Source organism: Myxine glutinosa, chromosome 6 (assembly GCF_964187855.1).
Source record: "Myxine glutinosa chromosome 6, kmMyxGlut1.1, whole genome shotgun sequence".
NCBI lineage: Eukaryota > Metazoa > Chordata > Myxini > Myxiniformes > Myxinidae > Myxine > Myxine glutinosa.
This window is the reverse complement of record NC_136266.1, coordinates 1,438,638-1,456,594: the sequence shown is the minus strand read 5'-3', so window position 1 is coordinate 1,456,594 and position 17,957 is coordinate 1,438,638. Positions and strand designations below refer to the sequence as shown.

General features: G+C 45.5%; 1 protein-coding gene across 1 annotated transcript in view; it reads left to right on the top strand.

Annotated features, from left to right (window-relative positions):
- FTSJ3 (FtsJ RNA 2'-O-methyltransferase 3) overlaps positions 1-2,572 on the top strand; it is a 134,937-nt gene extending 132,365 nt beyond the window's left edge. Inside the window, exons 19-21 of the mRNA XM_078779544.1 lie at positions 745-925; positions 1,140-1,234; positions 1,359-2,572. Coding sequence (XP_078635670.1) covers positions 745-925; positions 1,140-1,234; positions 1,359-1,596 — 514 coding nt within the window. The 3' untranslated portion in view covers positions 1,597-2,572. The remainder of the gene's footprint in view (positions 1-744; positions 926-1,139; positions 1,235-1,358) is intronic.
- The last annotated feature ends 15,385 nt before the right edge of the window (positions 2,573-17,957 follow it).

Sequence of the window (17,957 nt, the reverse complement as noted above, 5' to 3'; positions counted from 1 at the left end):
TCTGCTTGCGGGTCCCTCCTCTGCTTGCGGGTCCCTCCTCTGCTTGCGGGTCCCTTCTCTGCTTGCGGGTCCCTCCTCTGCTTGCGGGTCCCTCCTCTGCTTGCGGGTCCCTCCTCTGCTTGCGGGTCCCTCCTCTGCTTGCGCGTCCCTCCACTGCTTGCGGGTCCCTCCTTTGCTTGCGGGTCCCTCCACTGCCTGCGGGTCCCTCCTCTGCTTGGGGGTCCCTCCTCTGCTTGGGGGTCCCTCCTCTGCTTGGGGGTCCCTCCTCTGCTTGCGGGTCCCTCCTCTGCTTGCGGGTCCCTCCACTGCTCGCGGGTTCCTCCTCTGCTTGTGGGTTCCTCCTCTGCTGCGGGTCCCTCCTCTAGTATGCGGGTCTTGTCACTGTGTCCTTACCCCTCTCTCCCCCCCAACCTTATTGCCACTGTGCCCTCACTCCCCCCAACCTTATTGCCACTGTGCCCCCACACCCTGTACCTGCACCTTGTTCTTTCCATTCGTGTCTTCATTTGTTTTGTTTGGCTCCTCCACGAGCGCCCACCCCTCACCCCCCACTCCTTAAAAAAACAAAAACAAAAAACCCATGGAATGTAACATTTCAGTCCGACTATAAAATCCATAAACCCGTTGAGGATGGTGCACTTCAGCCTGACCACCAAAACTCATGCACCTGGAGTAATTTTTGTACTTTGTTCTCACTGCTTCCAATGTGTGAATGAAAATATTTATGGAGTAACGTGCAAACAGGTTTGTGAATGGAGGTGAAGAGGACCTGCCCGCATGGTTTGCTGCTGATGAGCGGAAAAACTGGCGCAAGCCACTGGAAGTGGAGAGAGCTGTAGTTTCCTCTTATTCCAATAAGTGGAAGGAAGTGAACACTCGTTCGATAAAGAAGGTGGCCGAGGCAAAAGCAAGGAAGAAGAAGCAGGTGAATATAAACTGGTGACCGGAGGAATATGGGTTTAATTTGATTTGCTCCAAAGTTCTTCCTTTTTTCTGAAATTCTTTGATTTGGTGCAACAAGAAAATTTCCTTTGTCGATAAAATTAATAGAGGTTGAAATTCCATCGTGGAGGATTCGTCTTGAGACAGCAGACCCACTCACCTCTTACGCCTGCACCCCACCCACTTTCTTTTTGTAGTTGGTGAAGAGGATGGAGAAAGCAAGGAAAAAGGCTGAAGTCGTGTCGGATACTGTAGACGTCTCGGAAAAAGAGAAAGTGGCTCAGATAAAAAGGTACGTTACAAACGATAGAAATTGAAAATGTGCGGATCTCGGAAATGTGAGGGGAAGAATCTCTGTGCAAGCATTCCCATTATTTAATTGTGTTCTCCCTGCCATCCTCACCTTCCTGCTACAGTATTTACAAGAAAGCCGGTGTTGCGAAGAAAAGGAGAGAAGTGACCTATGTTGTGGCGAAAAAAGGTCTCGGAGGGCAGAGCGGGCGACCCGGCGGTGTAAAGGGTCATTACCGGATGGTCGATCGGCGGCTTAAAAAGGACATGCGAGCAAAGATGAGTAAGAGAAAAGGCAAAGGCCCAGCGAAGAGCCAAGAGAAAGGCCGAACTGGATATCGAAAGAATAGGACGAAGCGATAGCTCGCTCTCCGTACAATCTTGAATGTCTGATTTGCTGGTACAGTACACATCATTGGTACAGTGCACATTGTACGGTGTGGCATGAAAATCACGTTACCCTTCCCCCAGGAAAGCATTCCTTCTTAAACTCTAATATACAGGTTTTGTTGCCCAGTAATTACAATAATTAATCACTACAGTAATTACAATAATTAATCACTGTACAGTAATTACAATAATTAATCACTGTACAGTAATTACAATAATTAATCACTGTACAGTAATTACAATAATTAATCACTGTACAGTCATTACAATAATTAATCACTGTACAGTAATTACAATAATTAATCACTGTACAGTAATTACAATAATTAATCACTGTACAGTAATTACAATAATCATTCATTATGTCTGCATGATGGAGTGCACACAAGTACGAGTGATTAATCATTGTAATGACTGTACAGGTGCACACAGGTACAACGAGTGATTAATTATTGTAATTACTGTACACCAAAACCTGTATATTAGGGTTTAAGAAGGAATTCTTTCCAAGAGAGGGGTGAAAGGACTTCCAGGTCACACTGTACATAGAATGCCGAAGCAAATCCACAAGTTGTAAATCCACAGGTATTTGTTTGAGTCAAATTGCCATCGCATGTACTGTCAGCATCTCTTCGGCACCTCTTCCACATCACTGAAACCAACAAGTGAATGTTGTCCATTTATCTTATTTTAACCTTGTGTTCCCGACATGGAATTGTTCCTTTGTATTTGAGAGCAACTTTGCATTCAGTGGATACATTTTGAAAGTCGGTTTAAAACAAACTTGATGTTTAACACTCTCGTGGTGACCAAGCAGACTAAAGGTGTGTAAACAGGTCACAACATGGAAATGAACTTTGAACGGATTTTGATCTTTTTCACCGAACACTTCATTTATTTCAATGTAGAAACGGATTTTGTAATATCCTCCTGAATTGTCAAATGGCAACGTTACTCTGATTTCCTTCTTTTTTATGTACAAAGTCGAGGCTCGTTTAAGAGCTGACACATGAAACGTATAATGAAGGGTGCAGGAGACAAGAGGGGGAGAGAGAGGGAAGCACAACAAAAGTAGAGAACAGGGACATCGGGAGATCTGTGGAAGGGAGAGGGCTTGGGTTCGGAAGGGGGGTGGGGGGTGGAGTACACAGGATAAACGAGATGGACACTACAAGGACTTTTAGAAAGGAAAACATGGAATGTTGAAGCAGGTGAATTTGGGATGTATTAACGGGGGTAGAAAAGATCAAGGTTTTGGATGGGGGAAGATAAGATATGGTGGTGAACAGCTGTTTTGAGGACCTGAAGGGAGGAGTGGGATTGAAGGGAGTGGGGGAGTTTGTTCCAGAGGCCGGAGTAAAGAGGAATGAAAGGGTGAAGGTGAGCAGAGAGTCTTGATTTTGGCAATTTCACCAGAAGAGGGTTGCTGGCAGATCTTGTGCGTCCTGCAGGAATATTTGGGGGACACAGCACAGACAGAGCTGGGGGAGCAAGGCCGGAGAGGAGTCGGTAGAAGACAGAAAGCTCACCAACCTGCCTGCGGTGAGTGAGTGAAAGGCCCTCGGAGTTCGCTTCATCGCGGGAGATTCCAATGATTCTGAATGCTTTGGTTTCAACAGCGTGAAGACGAGCTAGGTGTGAGGCAGGAGTACCAGCCCATAGGGGAGAGCAGTATTCTATTGAGCTGCGGATGAAAGTGTCGTGGAAAACCTGTGCCTCTAATGAGACCAGACACAAGTTGGTTGAGTCATCCATTTAAATATTTATGAACAGTTTGCAATCACAGTTGTTTTACCCAGTGTTGGCTTAGCGGTTAGGCTGCCTAATTGGGATCCCAGGATCCTGGGTTTGAATCCCGGTCGATCGCTGAATTAACGCCAGGGGGTTGACTCAGCCTGTCATCCTTTCTGAGGTCGGCAAATTGAGTACCAATTCACTGGTAATTCCCTGTGTGTCACAAAAGGTGACCAACAGGGTTGGCGGCAGAAAGGGCATCCGGCCATAAAACATTGCTTCAAAAAGGGGACCACGGTGCCCGAAAAAGGCCAAACCCTGCTCTGCGGAGAAAAATGGCCTCTAAAGTTGGTTCTTTTCTTCTAATCACAGTTGTTACACATCTTTACGTGCAAGGCACAGAGAAAAGCACCTGAATGCACTTCTCTGAGAATCAGCTCTGAGAGCTCTGTCTATATAGTCTTTCAGGGGTGAGTGGTGGTAACAGGTGGTGGGGTTTCACGAAGTGAACATTCCTGTGATATGCTAGAAGAGCACATTATTTGACAACCCGAGGAATTTTTTGCCCTTATCGTACAGAGAGTCTAATATCGTATTGGTTCCCAGCCCTAGATAATTACCTCAGGAGTTCAGCTGTGCAATTCACTCACCCAGTGTTCCCCGGCTCGGCTGTAATGTGCTTTTGTTATATCTGGGGTTCTTAACTTGGGGTATCCATACTCCTAACCTTGACGTCACGTCACGTAACCTTGACGTAGTACATCAAAAGTGTTGAAAAAATATTTAGAGCAAGCAAATTTCTTGATTAAGTCTCAATAAGTCTATTTATTGTCACAAAAAATAATATGAACTTAAAGTTTTTATTTACATCACATAAAAAAATGTAAATCTCCAAAAATAATATGAACTTTATAAAATATCACAAAAAATAATATGAACTTTAAGTTTTTATTTACATCACATTAAAAGTGCTTCTGAACTTTACTTTTGCGTTTGTCGGAGCAATCACTTTCACGCTGTAAAGTCCAACAATAGTCGCCCATCATGTTTGGATTGAATTGGCCTTGATATCGAGTCTCCATGATGGCAATTTCCTGGTGAAACCTTTCTCCATGTTCATCACTGACATCGCCAAGATTTTGTGGAAAGAAGTCCAGATGAGAATGGAAGAAATGTATGTTGAGTGACATTTGAGCACCGAGCGCCTGGTAACTCTTCAACATCTTGTCCACAAGCTCTTCATAATTTGGTGCTCGAAAATTTCCAAGGTTATTGTTGGCAAGAGCCACAAAGCTATCCCAAGCAACACTTTCCAGCTCAGATAGTCTCGTTACAAAGTCCTGATTAGTGAGTACAAGACGAATTTCGGCTGTGGCTGATATTCCTATGGTATACTGGTTCTCAAAAACTGGATGTGCTAGTGAAAATTGGATATCATAATCCAAATCTACACGTTCATGTTGGTTAGAATCACCTCAAAATATACTAGAACCATAAAACTTTTAAAATTTTGTTGACCAGTGTAATAACTGCTTCATGAACTATGTACTCTATCAAAGAAAACATCACTATAAAATACAAAATTCTCATTTTCCTAATAATGTGATTATCCATGTGAAGTACTGCTCATGATTAATTGTTTTTTTTTTCAGATCTGGTAGTAAATTACATGAAAAGGAAAGTGTAGTTGGAATTCCTGTTGTTCAAGCATTGGTGGACCTGGGGGTATGGGACTTGTAATATATTGTAACTAGTGGGGTCACCCGTGGGAATCCCACGGGCATGGACGTGTGTGACATTTGGACATCTTGATTTAGATGCTGCACATTAAATTTTACAAAATGGTGACTGGCAATTCATCAGATCCAGAAATGGTGTAATGAACACAATTTATTTATTTCACATATGTGACCCCTCACTCCTCTCCACCTGACACTCTCCTCTCTCCACCCTCACGCCTCTCCAATCTCACTCCTCCTCGCACTCCTCTCCAATACCTCCTCACACTCCTCTCCAATGCCTCCTCACACTCCTCTCCAAACCCCTCGCTCCTCACTCTCCAACCCCTAGCTCCTCACTCTCCAACCCCTAGCTCCTCTCCAACCCCTCGCTCCTCTCCAACCCCTCGCTCCTCTCCAACCCCTCGCTCCTCTCCAACCCCTCGCTCCTCTCCAACCCCTCGCTCCTCTCCAACCCCGAGCTCCTCTCCAACCCCGAGCTCCTCTCCAACCCCGAGCTCCTCTCCAACCCCGAGCTCCTCTCCAACCCCAAGCTCCTCTCCAACCCCTCGCTCCAACCCCTCACCTTTCACTCACTCACCGCAGGCAGGTAGGTGGTCTTTCTGTCTTCTACCGACTCCTCTCCGGCCTTGCTCCCCCAGCTCTCTCTGTGCTCTGTCCCCCAAATATTCCTACAGGTCGCACAAGATCTGCCAGCCACCCTCTGATGGTTAAACTGCCGAAATCTCGGCTCTCTGCTCACCTTCACTCTTTCATTCCTCTTTTCTCCCGCCTCTGGAACAAACTCCCACACTCACTTCAATCACACTCCTCCCTCCAGGTCTTCAAAACAGCTGTTCACCACCATCTCTTATCTTCCCCCATCCAAAACCTTGATCTTTTCTACCCCCACTAATTCACCCCAGATCCACCTTGTTTGAAACTCCAACTTCTTTCCTGGAAGTCTTGGCAGTGTCCATATGTTTTATACCTCTCCCACCCCCCCCCCCCCTTCCCATGCCTCCCCCCCAAAGCCCTCTCCCTCCCACAGTTCTCTCGATGTCTCCATGTCTCTCGGTCCCTGCTCTCAAATGTTGTGTTTGTGTCCTTCCCCCTCTCTCCCCATCTTGTCTACCGCTCCCGATGTTATTTGTTTTGTGTGTCTGTTTGTCTTTCTGTGTGATTAATGTTCGCTCTTTCACGAGCCTCGATCTTGTATACCAAAAAAAAACAAAAAAAAAACCCCGAGCTCCTCTCCAACCCCGAGCTCCTCACTCTCCAACTTCTCGCTCCTCTCCAACCCCTATCCCCTCACTCCCCAACCCCTAGCTCCTCACTCTCCAACCCCTAGCTCCTCACTCTCCAACCCCGAGCTCCTCTCTCCAACACCTAGCTCCTTACTCTCCAACCCCTCGCTCCTTACTCTCCAACCCCTCGCTCCTTACTCTCCAACCCCTCGCTCCTTACTCTCCAACCCCTCGCTCCTCACTCTCCAACCCCTCGCTCCTCACTCTCCAACCCCTCACTCCTCACTCTCCAACTCCTCACTCCTCTCCAATTTCTCGCTCCTCTCCAACCCCTAGCCCCTTACTCTCCAACCCTTAGCTCCTCACTCTCCAACCCCTAACTCCTTTCCAACACCTAACTCCTCTCCAACCCTCCTCATCGTTGTTGCAGTAGCATCCTGTGCGAGTCTGTGTTCACGTTCCTCGACTGTCTCGTTCTCCCTCCACATCGTTGTTGCAGCAGCATCGTGTGCGAATCTGTGTTCACGTTTGTCGACGGACTCGTTCGCCCGTCTTTTTCGTTTTCTTGCTGCATCCTGTTCAAGTCTGCATTCTTCATCGACCGTCTCATTCATTTTGGAAATGGAAGTTTCCACGCAACGTATGAATTGTCACAATCCTCAAGAGGAAGTGTCTCGTAATCATCAAATGACAAATGGCAAGTAAATTACATTGTGAAAATTAAAGATTTCAAATAAACCTATTTAAAGTGCCTGCGCACATAACTAATAAAAAAAACGAAGAAATATCTCTCGGTAATTTCCTGAAACATATTTTACTTCCGGATAATAATGTTGAATGAAATAAGAACGAAGAAATATATGTCGTTTTTGTGCCGACTGTCATCAAAAGTAAAAGTAATATATCTTAACGGAAAAGAAAAAGCGAATTTTTAATATATGTCGACATTTTCCCCAACTGTTATTTTAGTCGGTGTATTTTTGTGTATCATCGTGGCGCGATTTAAAACGAGTACAAAAGGTTTTTATTAAAACAAAAGCCGCGTCGATGTTACACAATGCCTAGATGCAGCTGTGCCTATAACGTCGATGTTATAGGCACAGGACATTCCTATTGATTCGATTACTTGATGTTATTTTTGTGCAAAGTGAAAATATATCTCGGCAATTTCCCGTGTGTGGCGACGAATTTTTAATATATCTCGGCATTTTCCCGTCTGTTATTTGAGGCGGTGTATGACTGACCATGCCGCGATAAAAAAAAAAAAAATCTCGGCAATTTCCTGTGTGTGTGGCGACACGTGAACGAAGCTATGCTCCTCTCTCCACATTATTGTGACGACGTATAAATGAAATATTTCATCGTGACGATTGTCATCAAATGGACGAATTTTTTAATATATCTCGGCATTTTCCCGTCTGTTATTTTGGGCGGTGTATGACTGAGCATGCCGCGATTTAAAAAAAATAAATCTCAATGGACTTGAAGTTACAGGCCTTTGAGAATTCATTTCGTTCTATAAAGGGCAACTTTCATCGGATTTTCTTCCCGTTTTTTTTCAACCGAGTCTAAAACTATGTTAGCGACTGAAAAATGAAATGATATATCGAATTTGATTTGAAATAAAACTGTGTGAGAGAGGAAGACACCACGGGCCTACAAAACAGGCTTCAAAGATATGCGAGTTAATAAAATGGTGGATATTTGTTTATATGAAGCCTCTCCCAAAATGGGTGGAGCTATGGTTCCCAGAATGGGTGGAGCTTTGAGGTTTTGTCTTCTCTGCAAGAACAACAACAACAACAAGAAGAACAAGAAGAAGAACAACAACAACAGCAGAGGGCACTCTATGGCCAGCGTCTGCGGCGCAGCTAAAAAAATATATCTCGGCAATTTCCCATGTGTGGCGACACGTGAACGAAGCTATGCTCCTCTCTCCACATTATTGTGACGACGTATAAATTAAATATTTCATCGTGACGATTGTCATCAAATGGACGAATTTTTAATATATCTCGGCATTTTCCCGTCTGTTATTTCGGGCGGTGTATGACTGACCATGCCGCGATTTAAACAAAATATATATATCTCGGCATTTTCCCGTCTGTTATTTCGGGCGGTGTATGACTGACCATGCTGCGATTTAAAATATATATATATATCAATGGACTTGAAGTTACAGGCCTTTGAGAATTCATTTCGTTCTATAAAGGGCAACTTTCATCGGATTTTCTTCCCGTTTTTTTTCAACCGAGTCTAAAACTATGTTAGCGACTGTGAAAAATGAAATGATATATCGAATTTGATTTGAAATAAAACTGTGTGAGAGAGGAAGCACCACGGGCCTACAAAACAGGCCTCAAAGCTATGCGAGTTAATAAAATGGTGGATATTTGTTTATATGAAGCCTCTCCCAAAATGGGTGGAGCTATGGTTCCCAGAATGGGTGGAGCTTTGAGGTTTTGTCTTCTCTGCAAGAACAACAACAACAAGAAGAAGAAGAACAAGAAGAAGAACAACAACAACAGCAGAGGGCACTCTATGAGCAGTGTCTGCGACGCGGCTAAAAATATATCTCTGCATTTTCCCGTGTGTGCTTGAATGTTCTCAATTGTTTCTGACACCGAGTCTAAAACCATCGATAAAAATTAAATCAGATGGTGAATTCGAGATAAAATCGTGAGGGTGACTCAATGAATGGGCTTTATTTTACAGGGCTTTGAGAAATCATTTCATTCTATAAACGGAAACTTTCATGGGATTCTTTTCCCGTTTTTTTTCAACCGAGTCTAAAACTATGTTAGCGACTGTTAAACATGAAATGATATATCGAATTTGAGTTGAAATAAACCTGTGTGAGGGAGAAAGACAGCACGGGCCTAACTAAACAGGCCTCAAAGCTACTCGAGGTAATAAAATGGTGGATATTTGTTTACATGAAGCCTCTCCAAGAATGGGTGGAGCTACTCTGTAAACAGAGTAAGCCACACCCCTGGACAGACAGACAGACAGACAGAATCACCTTCGCCTATTATAATATAGATAATAAATTAAATGAAATAACTTTAAATATAAAACAAATATATATTTAAATATAAATATATATATTTCAAAACAAATTATATTTGTATAATTATATTTCAAACATATATAAATTCAATTTTCTCATAAAATTCGAATAAATCAACTATACGCCCCGGGCGTATGCATGTGATTACAATTTGGTGTGAGCAGTTGGCAGCTTACTCGAGCTTGGCGAAGAGGGCAACGTAGCTCTGTGAAACAGGTTTCTCTGCATTATTGAACCTGAAATCAAAGTGGAGAAATCTACTTGATGTGTCCGATGATATGCGAGTGGTGTTGTCACGAACTGTGCCCCGATTCCATATTCCGATTGCACGAAAACAGCAGCAACAACCTCACGAGATTAGTAAAACGGCTTGCATAAAACTTGCATGTTTTAGATTCGTTTCGTTTGTTTTGTTTTTGTTAACAAGCAAAGAAATAAATAGGGATAAAATCCTAATGATTTTCTTTCCTGTTCTGTTCCTAATTATCCATGTGTAAAACTAAGCTATTGAGATATTTTGAAGTCGCACTGGAACCTAATGGGACTGGTAATCAGGCGCGGATCCCCGAACTTGGCCCATTTTCTGGGTAATAAGCTACCAATCTTCATCCAAAAAAATAGGCAATTAAAGTAAAAACACCCCTCAGAATGCACCACTGAGCTATGAGAAATCAAAAAAATTCTAGGGGGGCATGCCCCCAATCCCCCTTCGATATACGCACCTGCGGTGCGCCTTAGTCAGTCAACAGTCTGGCGAAGGGGATATGGGGACATCGTGGGCAATCCGTTGGGGATCTTGACAGGGAAAAAGGTTAAGAACCCCTGTGTTATATGAAGAAAGTGGCAGGGATCATATGTCCTGAGCAACAGTACAATTAGTCCCCCACAGCTATGCGGGTATACTTGGCTCGTACCTTTCTCTGACTGTTCTTTAAAAACCTTCATATATGTTGTTCCCAGCTTCAGATGTGCAAATATTACTGCTTTTCTCTCTCTCAAAACTATCCAACAGCTGCTCAAAACCTAAGCCTGTTAAAGCGGTGGGGGATGAGAGAATTCCATTCAGGATCACACGTTGACTGCAACTGGAGAGGACGTCTGCGAGCCAATGTGTGGAGGTTTCCATGGATACCATAGGAGAGTTTGGTGAGCAGAGCGGGGTGCCAGACCGTATCGAAGGCACGAGATATGTCAAGGGAGACAGCTCTGATTTCCTGCTTGGTGTTGAGGACCTCCATCCATTGTTGAAACAGGAGAAGCAGCATGTCCAGAGTAGAATGACCTGGTCTGAATCCAAATTGATGATCAGAGATCAAGCCATTGGAGAAGAGGAAGGATTTGATGTCAGAAGCAATGATGGATTCTATGACCTGGCTGATTATTGGGAGCAGGCTGATTGGTCTGTAGTTACAAGGATCTGTTTTTGCACCTTTTTGTGTAAAGCGGTGATGTTGGTGATTTCCAAGCAGAGAGGGTGAAGAGAACAGAGAGAGGGTGAGATAGAGCGGCAGAGCAGGATTTTAGGACCCGTGGGCTGATGCCGTCTGGTCCAGTTGCAGAATCAGTCGAGGTTTGACAGAAACGTCTCCACCTTGTCAGGAGAGAAGGACACAGAGTCCAGGAGCAGCTGGGTTCGACTCGAAGGTGGGTACAGGGAGAGATGGGGGGTTCGACTGGGTACGGTGGGTGCAGAGAAGGACGGCTTTGGGACACAACATTTTGAGGAAACAGAGTTGAGGTGTTCAGCTTTTTCACGTGCGGTCAGCTGTGCAGCTATTTGAGGTGAGGGAGGGGATGGAGGGGGAACAAACACCAGAAACAGATTTGACCAGACGCCACCAGGATTTGGAGGAAGGAGACAGGTTTGCGAGTTCTGTCTTGAGTAGAAAGATATTGTTTCCTGGCTCTCCTGAGGGTAGACACACATTTGTGCCAAGCTTTGTGAAAGGAACTGAGATTATCTTCAGTTGGATTTGCTTTCATGAGGTGAAGCAAGTTACTTCAGGGCAACTGCCTCACCACAAGATTGTGTACCATGGATGGGAGGAAGGGTATGACAACTGAAGACGAGATGGGATAATGGGATCTTTGATGAAAGAAACCGATAATTGAACACTCGTAACCTTTATTCGGAAGATTGTGGTGGTTAATGATGGGATAGCCAACGTGGACCAAAACATGAGATGAATTGGAGAGGGACAGTATCTCAGTGGGTCCAATACAACTCACGTTTGAATAGAGACCTCAAGGTGGCTACAGGAGGAAATGCAAGAATCAAGTTGGCAAGAGCTTGAGATTGACTTACACAGGAAGAAAAACAGGTGCCCTTTTCTATGCCCTGGGCAAAAAAAAAAAAAGTAAAAAAGAGGGGATTGGAAGTGAGCATTGAGTTTGACTTAGAGGGGGAGGAGGTAACAAGGGAAGGGTTTATGGGAGACCGTGTGACCTTGAAGGACAGGGGCAGCATACAGCGGTGAGGGCAGCAGATACAAGACCAGAATGGATGAGGTTGAAAAATGAAACTTCAGATGGAATGGCAAGAAGAAAACATTGAGACTCAGCTTCCTGTCAAATTCCAATGATATAGAGGGGAGTCATAGTCGGTGGCATTGGAAGAAGGCTTTGTATCGTTGAGTTGACGATGTGAGAGGTTATAATCCTGTGGACAACTCCAAGGTGACCAGAAAAGATAACATAAAGGGGTGCCAATTTGATCCGTACAGGTGCATGAAGAAGTAAATATATTGTCGCGTTCCCGGGGTGAACACCCCTGGGGAGGGATTAGCCGATCGAGCTTTTCACTCCGAGGCGTTCAGTCAACTATGGCAGACCTTTATACACACGAGGAGTGGTGGAGAGCGACTAGGCTTACCTGCTAGAAGAAAACAGTGAGACTCAGCTTCCTGTCAAATTCCAATGATATAGAGGGGAGTCATAGTCGGTGGCATTGGAAGAAGGCTTTGTATCGTTGAGTTGACGATGTGAGAGGTTATAATCCTGTGGACAACTCCAAGGTGACCAGAAAAGATAACATAAAGGGGTGCCAATTTGATCCGTACAGGTGCATGAAGAAGTAAATGTATTGTCGCGTTCCCGGGGTGAACACCCCTGGGGAGGGATTAGCCGATCGAGCTTTTCACTCCGAGGCGTTCAGTCAACTATGGCAGACCTTTATACACACGAGGAGTGGTGGAGAGCGACTAGGCTTACCTGCACGCGGCACGGGTGGTTTTCCTAATCACCAACAGATAAACGGGACACGGCGAGGAATTAAAATGCAACAATAATGGTTTAATAAAATGAATGCAGGAACAAAGAAATGCACAATAAAGCCAAGATTCCGAAATGGAGCGCCCCCAAACAGACTCGTGCACAACACAAGGGGATGATAAAGTAAACGAAAGTAAAAATGTGGTGTACTCAGCTCTAGTCTGCGAGGCTTTTCGGAGTTTTATGGTCGTATACGCGATATAACCACCCTGTGCGGGAAGCACACAAGATGGCACAGATTCACGCCCGTAGCCACCCGCTTGCGTGAGGCAAGCAGACAGGATAGCCTCCTTTTGTTTGCTCGCTATCCCCTCTGTCTCTGAAGAGCACCACCTCAACCAACATCCCCTCCTCCGATGTTGCAAAGGTTTCCCGAGCTCCACAAGTTCTCTTCACGAGCGCACCCGAGACCAAGCGTGAACGACCACGCCAAAGCCAGGACCAAGAGATGTAATGAATCCAACTGTTCTTTTTCAATGTCCCTCATGCAAGAGGAGCGTATAAACTGTGTCTGCTCGTAATGACTGTACCCACGCAAGAGGACAAAATGTCGAGACTGAAGTCTTTTATTCTCAAGGCTCTGACGTCATCCGACGATCCCCGTGTGTGCTCCGATCATCGGGTCCTTTTCATCACTCGACAATACCAGACCAATCACTGATCTTTGGGGCATGGCCTCACGGACCTACCTGCTTGATGTTGCGATGTGGCAGGTGGCGGTGCGAGCGTTATTGTTCAATGTCCTATTCCGGTTGTTTTTATTTAATGTTACAAATGCACGATTGCTTGGCTTGGCTAGGTGTGTGGGTGTCATAAGGAACACAGGAAAATATTACAGAGGCACTTACATGCAGGGAATTTACCATTAATCCCAAACTAATTAACATAACCCCATCCCTCGTCATGAGGACAATGATGCACTCTTACGTGACATCCGGCATGACTTATGCACATCAAGTTGGCTACACGACATTCGGAGCATGGTACCTATACAATTCTACCTGGCTCAAAGGTAATCCATTGCCTACCCCCTATAAACGTAACAGTATTTTATTTTCCAGATGTAGGGTGCCCCCTTTATATGAACTTTTCTGGAGCATTCCTTGGTTCCTCCGAAGAACACAAGGGTAGTCCAGCATGCACACGAGATTTTTTGAATGTCCTTTTCTATTGTTCGACATTTTCTGCAAGCTATGGAATGTCCCTTCTTTTCTATACTTTGCCATATGGTACATACCATATATAGGGGACTTTTCTATGTCCCTGGCATTTTTCCCAAGAATACTTTGTGAAGTCACTGTATATCCAAGATGTCCACTGTGATGAAATTGTCACCTAAGTTACGACACTGATGTTATTCTCTTCATTGCCGTGACGCGACTCCTCCGCGGCTCCTATAAAAGAGACTGCCCAGAGCAGAAGGTAGTTCTGCGCTATGTAACTCTATAGCACCTCTGGCTTCCGTAGAATGGTAAGGATTCTGCATAGTACGCTACCTGCTCGCTTGTCTAGATATCACCTGTATGCACCTGTATTTATCTGAAGTAACACTAATACAATGATTGCCGGTTTTCCCTTTAGATGCTGTTTGAGAACGATTACGATTAAACCTCCTTTCCCAAAGCCCGAAACAAGTGTGTGTCCACCCTCAGGAGAGCCAGGAAACAATATCTCTCTGTTCTCAAGACCGAACTCTCTTATCTGTCTCCCTCTTCCAAATCCTGGTGGCGTCTGGTCAAATCTGTTTCTGGTGTTTGTTCCCCCTCCATCCCCTCCCTCACCTCAAACGGCTACACGGCTGACTCCACACGTGAAAAAGCTGAATGCCTCAACTCTGTGTTTGCCTCTAAATCTTGTGTCCCAAACCCATCCCTCTCTGTACCCACCATACCCAGTCGTACCCAGCTGCTCCTGGACTCCATGTCCTTTCCTCCTGACAAGGTGGAAAAGTTTCTGTCAACCCTCGACTCTGATTCTGCAACTGGACCTGACGGCATCAGCCCACGGGTCCTAAAATCCTGTTCTTCCGCTCTTTCACTCCCTCTCTCTGTTCTCTTCACCCTCTCTTTTGCTCAAGGTCAACTGCCATCTGCTTGGAAATCAGCCAACATCACCGCTTTGCACAAAAAAGGTGCAAAAACAGATCCTAGCAGCTACAGACCAATCAGCCTTCTCCCAATTATCAGCAAAGTCATGGAATCCATCATTGCTTCGGATATGAAATCTTTCCTTTTCTCCAATGGCTTGATCTCTGATCATCAATTTGGTTTCAGACTCGGTCACTCTACTCTGGACATGCTGCTTCTGCTGTCTCAACAATGGATGGAGGTCCTCAATGCCAAACAGGAAATTAGAGCTGTCTCCCTCGACATATCACGTGCCTTCGATACGGTCTGGCAGCCCGCTCTGCTCACCAAACTCTCCTCCTTTGGTATCCATGGAAATCTCCACACATGGCTGGCGGACTTCCTCTCTCGTCGTCGTCAATGTGTGGCCCTGAATGGGTTTCTCTCATCTCCTCTTCCTGTTCAGGCTGGAGTTCCCCAAGGCAGTGTTCTGGGCCCTGTGCTTTTTCTGGTCTTCATCAATGATCTCTCTGACTCTTGAAAATCCTCTCGATCTCTTTGCTGATGACTCCACTCTCTGCCACTCCATTCCTCATCCCTCAGATCGGCAGTCTGCAGCCTCCTCACTCTCTGCAGACCTGGACAAAATCACAGACTGGGCAAACAAGTCGAACATGTCTTTCAATCCTGACAAATCTCACACTCTTACGATGTCTCTCCGAAAAGATCGACTGGACAACCCTCCCATCTACTTTCTGAATAATCCTCTCCAAGAAGTTCTGTCACTCAAGCTTTTGGGTCTCACTATCTGCCATGATCTTTCCTGGGAAAACCACATTTCCAAGCTGGCCTCCAAATCCAGTCGCCGACTGGGCATCCTCCGTCGTGCGAAGTCCTTCCTTGGCACACCTGAGCTCCTCACCACATACAAGGCTTTCATCCGCAGCTCAATGGAGTACTGCTCTCCCCTCTGGGCTGGTGCTCCTGCCTCACACCTAGCTCATCTTCACGCTGTTGAAACCAAAGCGTTCAGAATCATTGGAATCTCCCGCGATGACGCTATCTCCGAGGGCCTTTCACTTAATCACCGCAGGCAGGTTGGTGGTCTTTCCGTCTTCTACCGACTCCTCTCCGGCCTTGCTCCCCCATCTCTCTCTGGGCTCTGTCCCCCAAATATTCCTGCAGGTCGCACAAGATCTGCCTGCAACCCTCTTATGGTTAAACTGCCAAAATCAAGACTCTCTGCTCACCTTCACTCCTTCATTCCTCTTTTCTCCCGCCTCTGGAACAAACTCCCTCACTCTCTTCAATCCCACTCCTCCCTCCAGGTCTTTAAAACGGCTGTTCACCACCATCTCTTATCTTCCCCAATCCAAAACCTTGATCTTTTCTACCCCTGCTAATTTCACCCCAAATCCACTTTTTTGAGGTGACTTTTGACTTCTTTCCTGGAAGTCCTTGGTGTCCTTGCGTTTTATACCTATCCTGCCTCCCCCCAGGCCCTCTCCCTCCCACACATCTCCTGATGTCCCTGCTCTCAAATGTTGTGTTTGTGTGCTTCCTCCCCTTCTCTCCCCATCTTGTCGACCGCTCCCCTTTTTATATACTTTGTCTGCTTGTTTGTTTGATTTGTTTGTTTGATAAATGTTAGCTCTTTCACGAGCCTCGACTCTGTACACAAAAACAAACAAAAAAAACAACAACCTACTCTTGGGACAAAGTTGTAGATCTGATTTTTACAACATCCATTGAGAGGAAGGACATTGATCTATTGCTGATAGAGATGCAGCATGCCCAAGGTAGAAGTCAACCTGATGTTCAGAGGTATGATGGTGAGTGGTTGACTGATCTATCATGGATAAAAAAACACCTTTTAGAGGCCATTTTTCCCCGCAAAGCGGGGGTTGGCCTTTTTCGGGGACCGTGGTTGTTGTTGTATTTTGGTCCCCTTTTTGAAGCAATGTTTTACGGCCGGATACCCTTCCTGACGCCAACCCTTTTTGTCGCCTTTTTACGACAAGCAGGGACATGAGGCTGACATTATCATGGATGATGGTGATTATTGACTGATCTATCATGGATGATGGTGATTGGTTGACTGATCTATCATGGATGATGGTGATTGGTTGATTGATCTATCATGGATGATGGTGATTGGTTGACTGATCTATCATGGATCTTCCCAAACCGAAGCGGAGAACATGCAGATTTACCAGCCTGGGACACGAGCTGAGGCTGACATTTTGTGTGTAAGCTTGCTCACGAGCTGAGGCTGACATTTTGTGTGTAAGGTTGCTCACGAGCTGAGGCTGACATTTTGTGCGGACGCTTGCTCATGAGCTGAGGCTGACATTTTGTGTGTAAGGTTGCTCACGAGCTGAGGCTGATGTTTTGGGTATAAGCTTGCTCACGAGCTGAGGCTGACGTTTTGGGTATAAGCTTGCTCACAAGCTGAAGCTTACGTTTTGTATATAAGCTTGCTCACTAGTGAGGCTGCCGTTTTGGGTATAAGCTTGCTCATGAGCTGAGGCTGACGTTTTGGGTATAAGCTTGCTCACGAGCTGAGGCTGATGTTTTGGGTATAAGCTTGCTCACGAGCTGAGGCTGATGTTTTGGGTATAAGCTTGCTCACTAGCTGAGGCTAACGTTTTGGGTATAAGCTTGCTCACGAGCTGAGGCTAACGTTTTGGGTGTAAGCTTGCTCACGAGCTGAGGCTGACGTTTTGGGTATAAGCCTGCTCACAAGCTGAGGCTAACGTTTTGGGTATAAGCCTGCTCACGAGCTGAGGCTAACGTTTTGGGTATAAGCTTGCTCACGAGCTGAGGCTAACGTTTTGGGTATAAGCCTGCTCACGAGCTGAGGCTAACATTTTGGGTATAAGCATGCTCACGAGCTGAGGCTGGCGTTTTGGATATAAGCTTGCTCACCAGCTGAGGATGACGTTTTGGGTATAAGCTTGCTCACAAGCTGAAGCTTACGTTTTGGATATAAGCTTGCTCACCAGCTGAGGCTGCCGTTTTGGGTATAAGCTTGCTCATGAGCTGAGGCTGACGTTTTGGGTATAAGCTTGCTCACGAGCTGAGGATGATGTTTTGGGTATAAGCTTGCTCACGAGCTGAGGCTGACGTTTTGGGCATAAGCTTGCTCATGAGCTGAGGCTAACGTTTTGGGTATAAGCTTGCTCATGAGCTGAGGCTGGCGTTTTGGGTATAAGCCTGCTCATGGTGA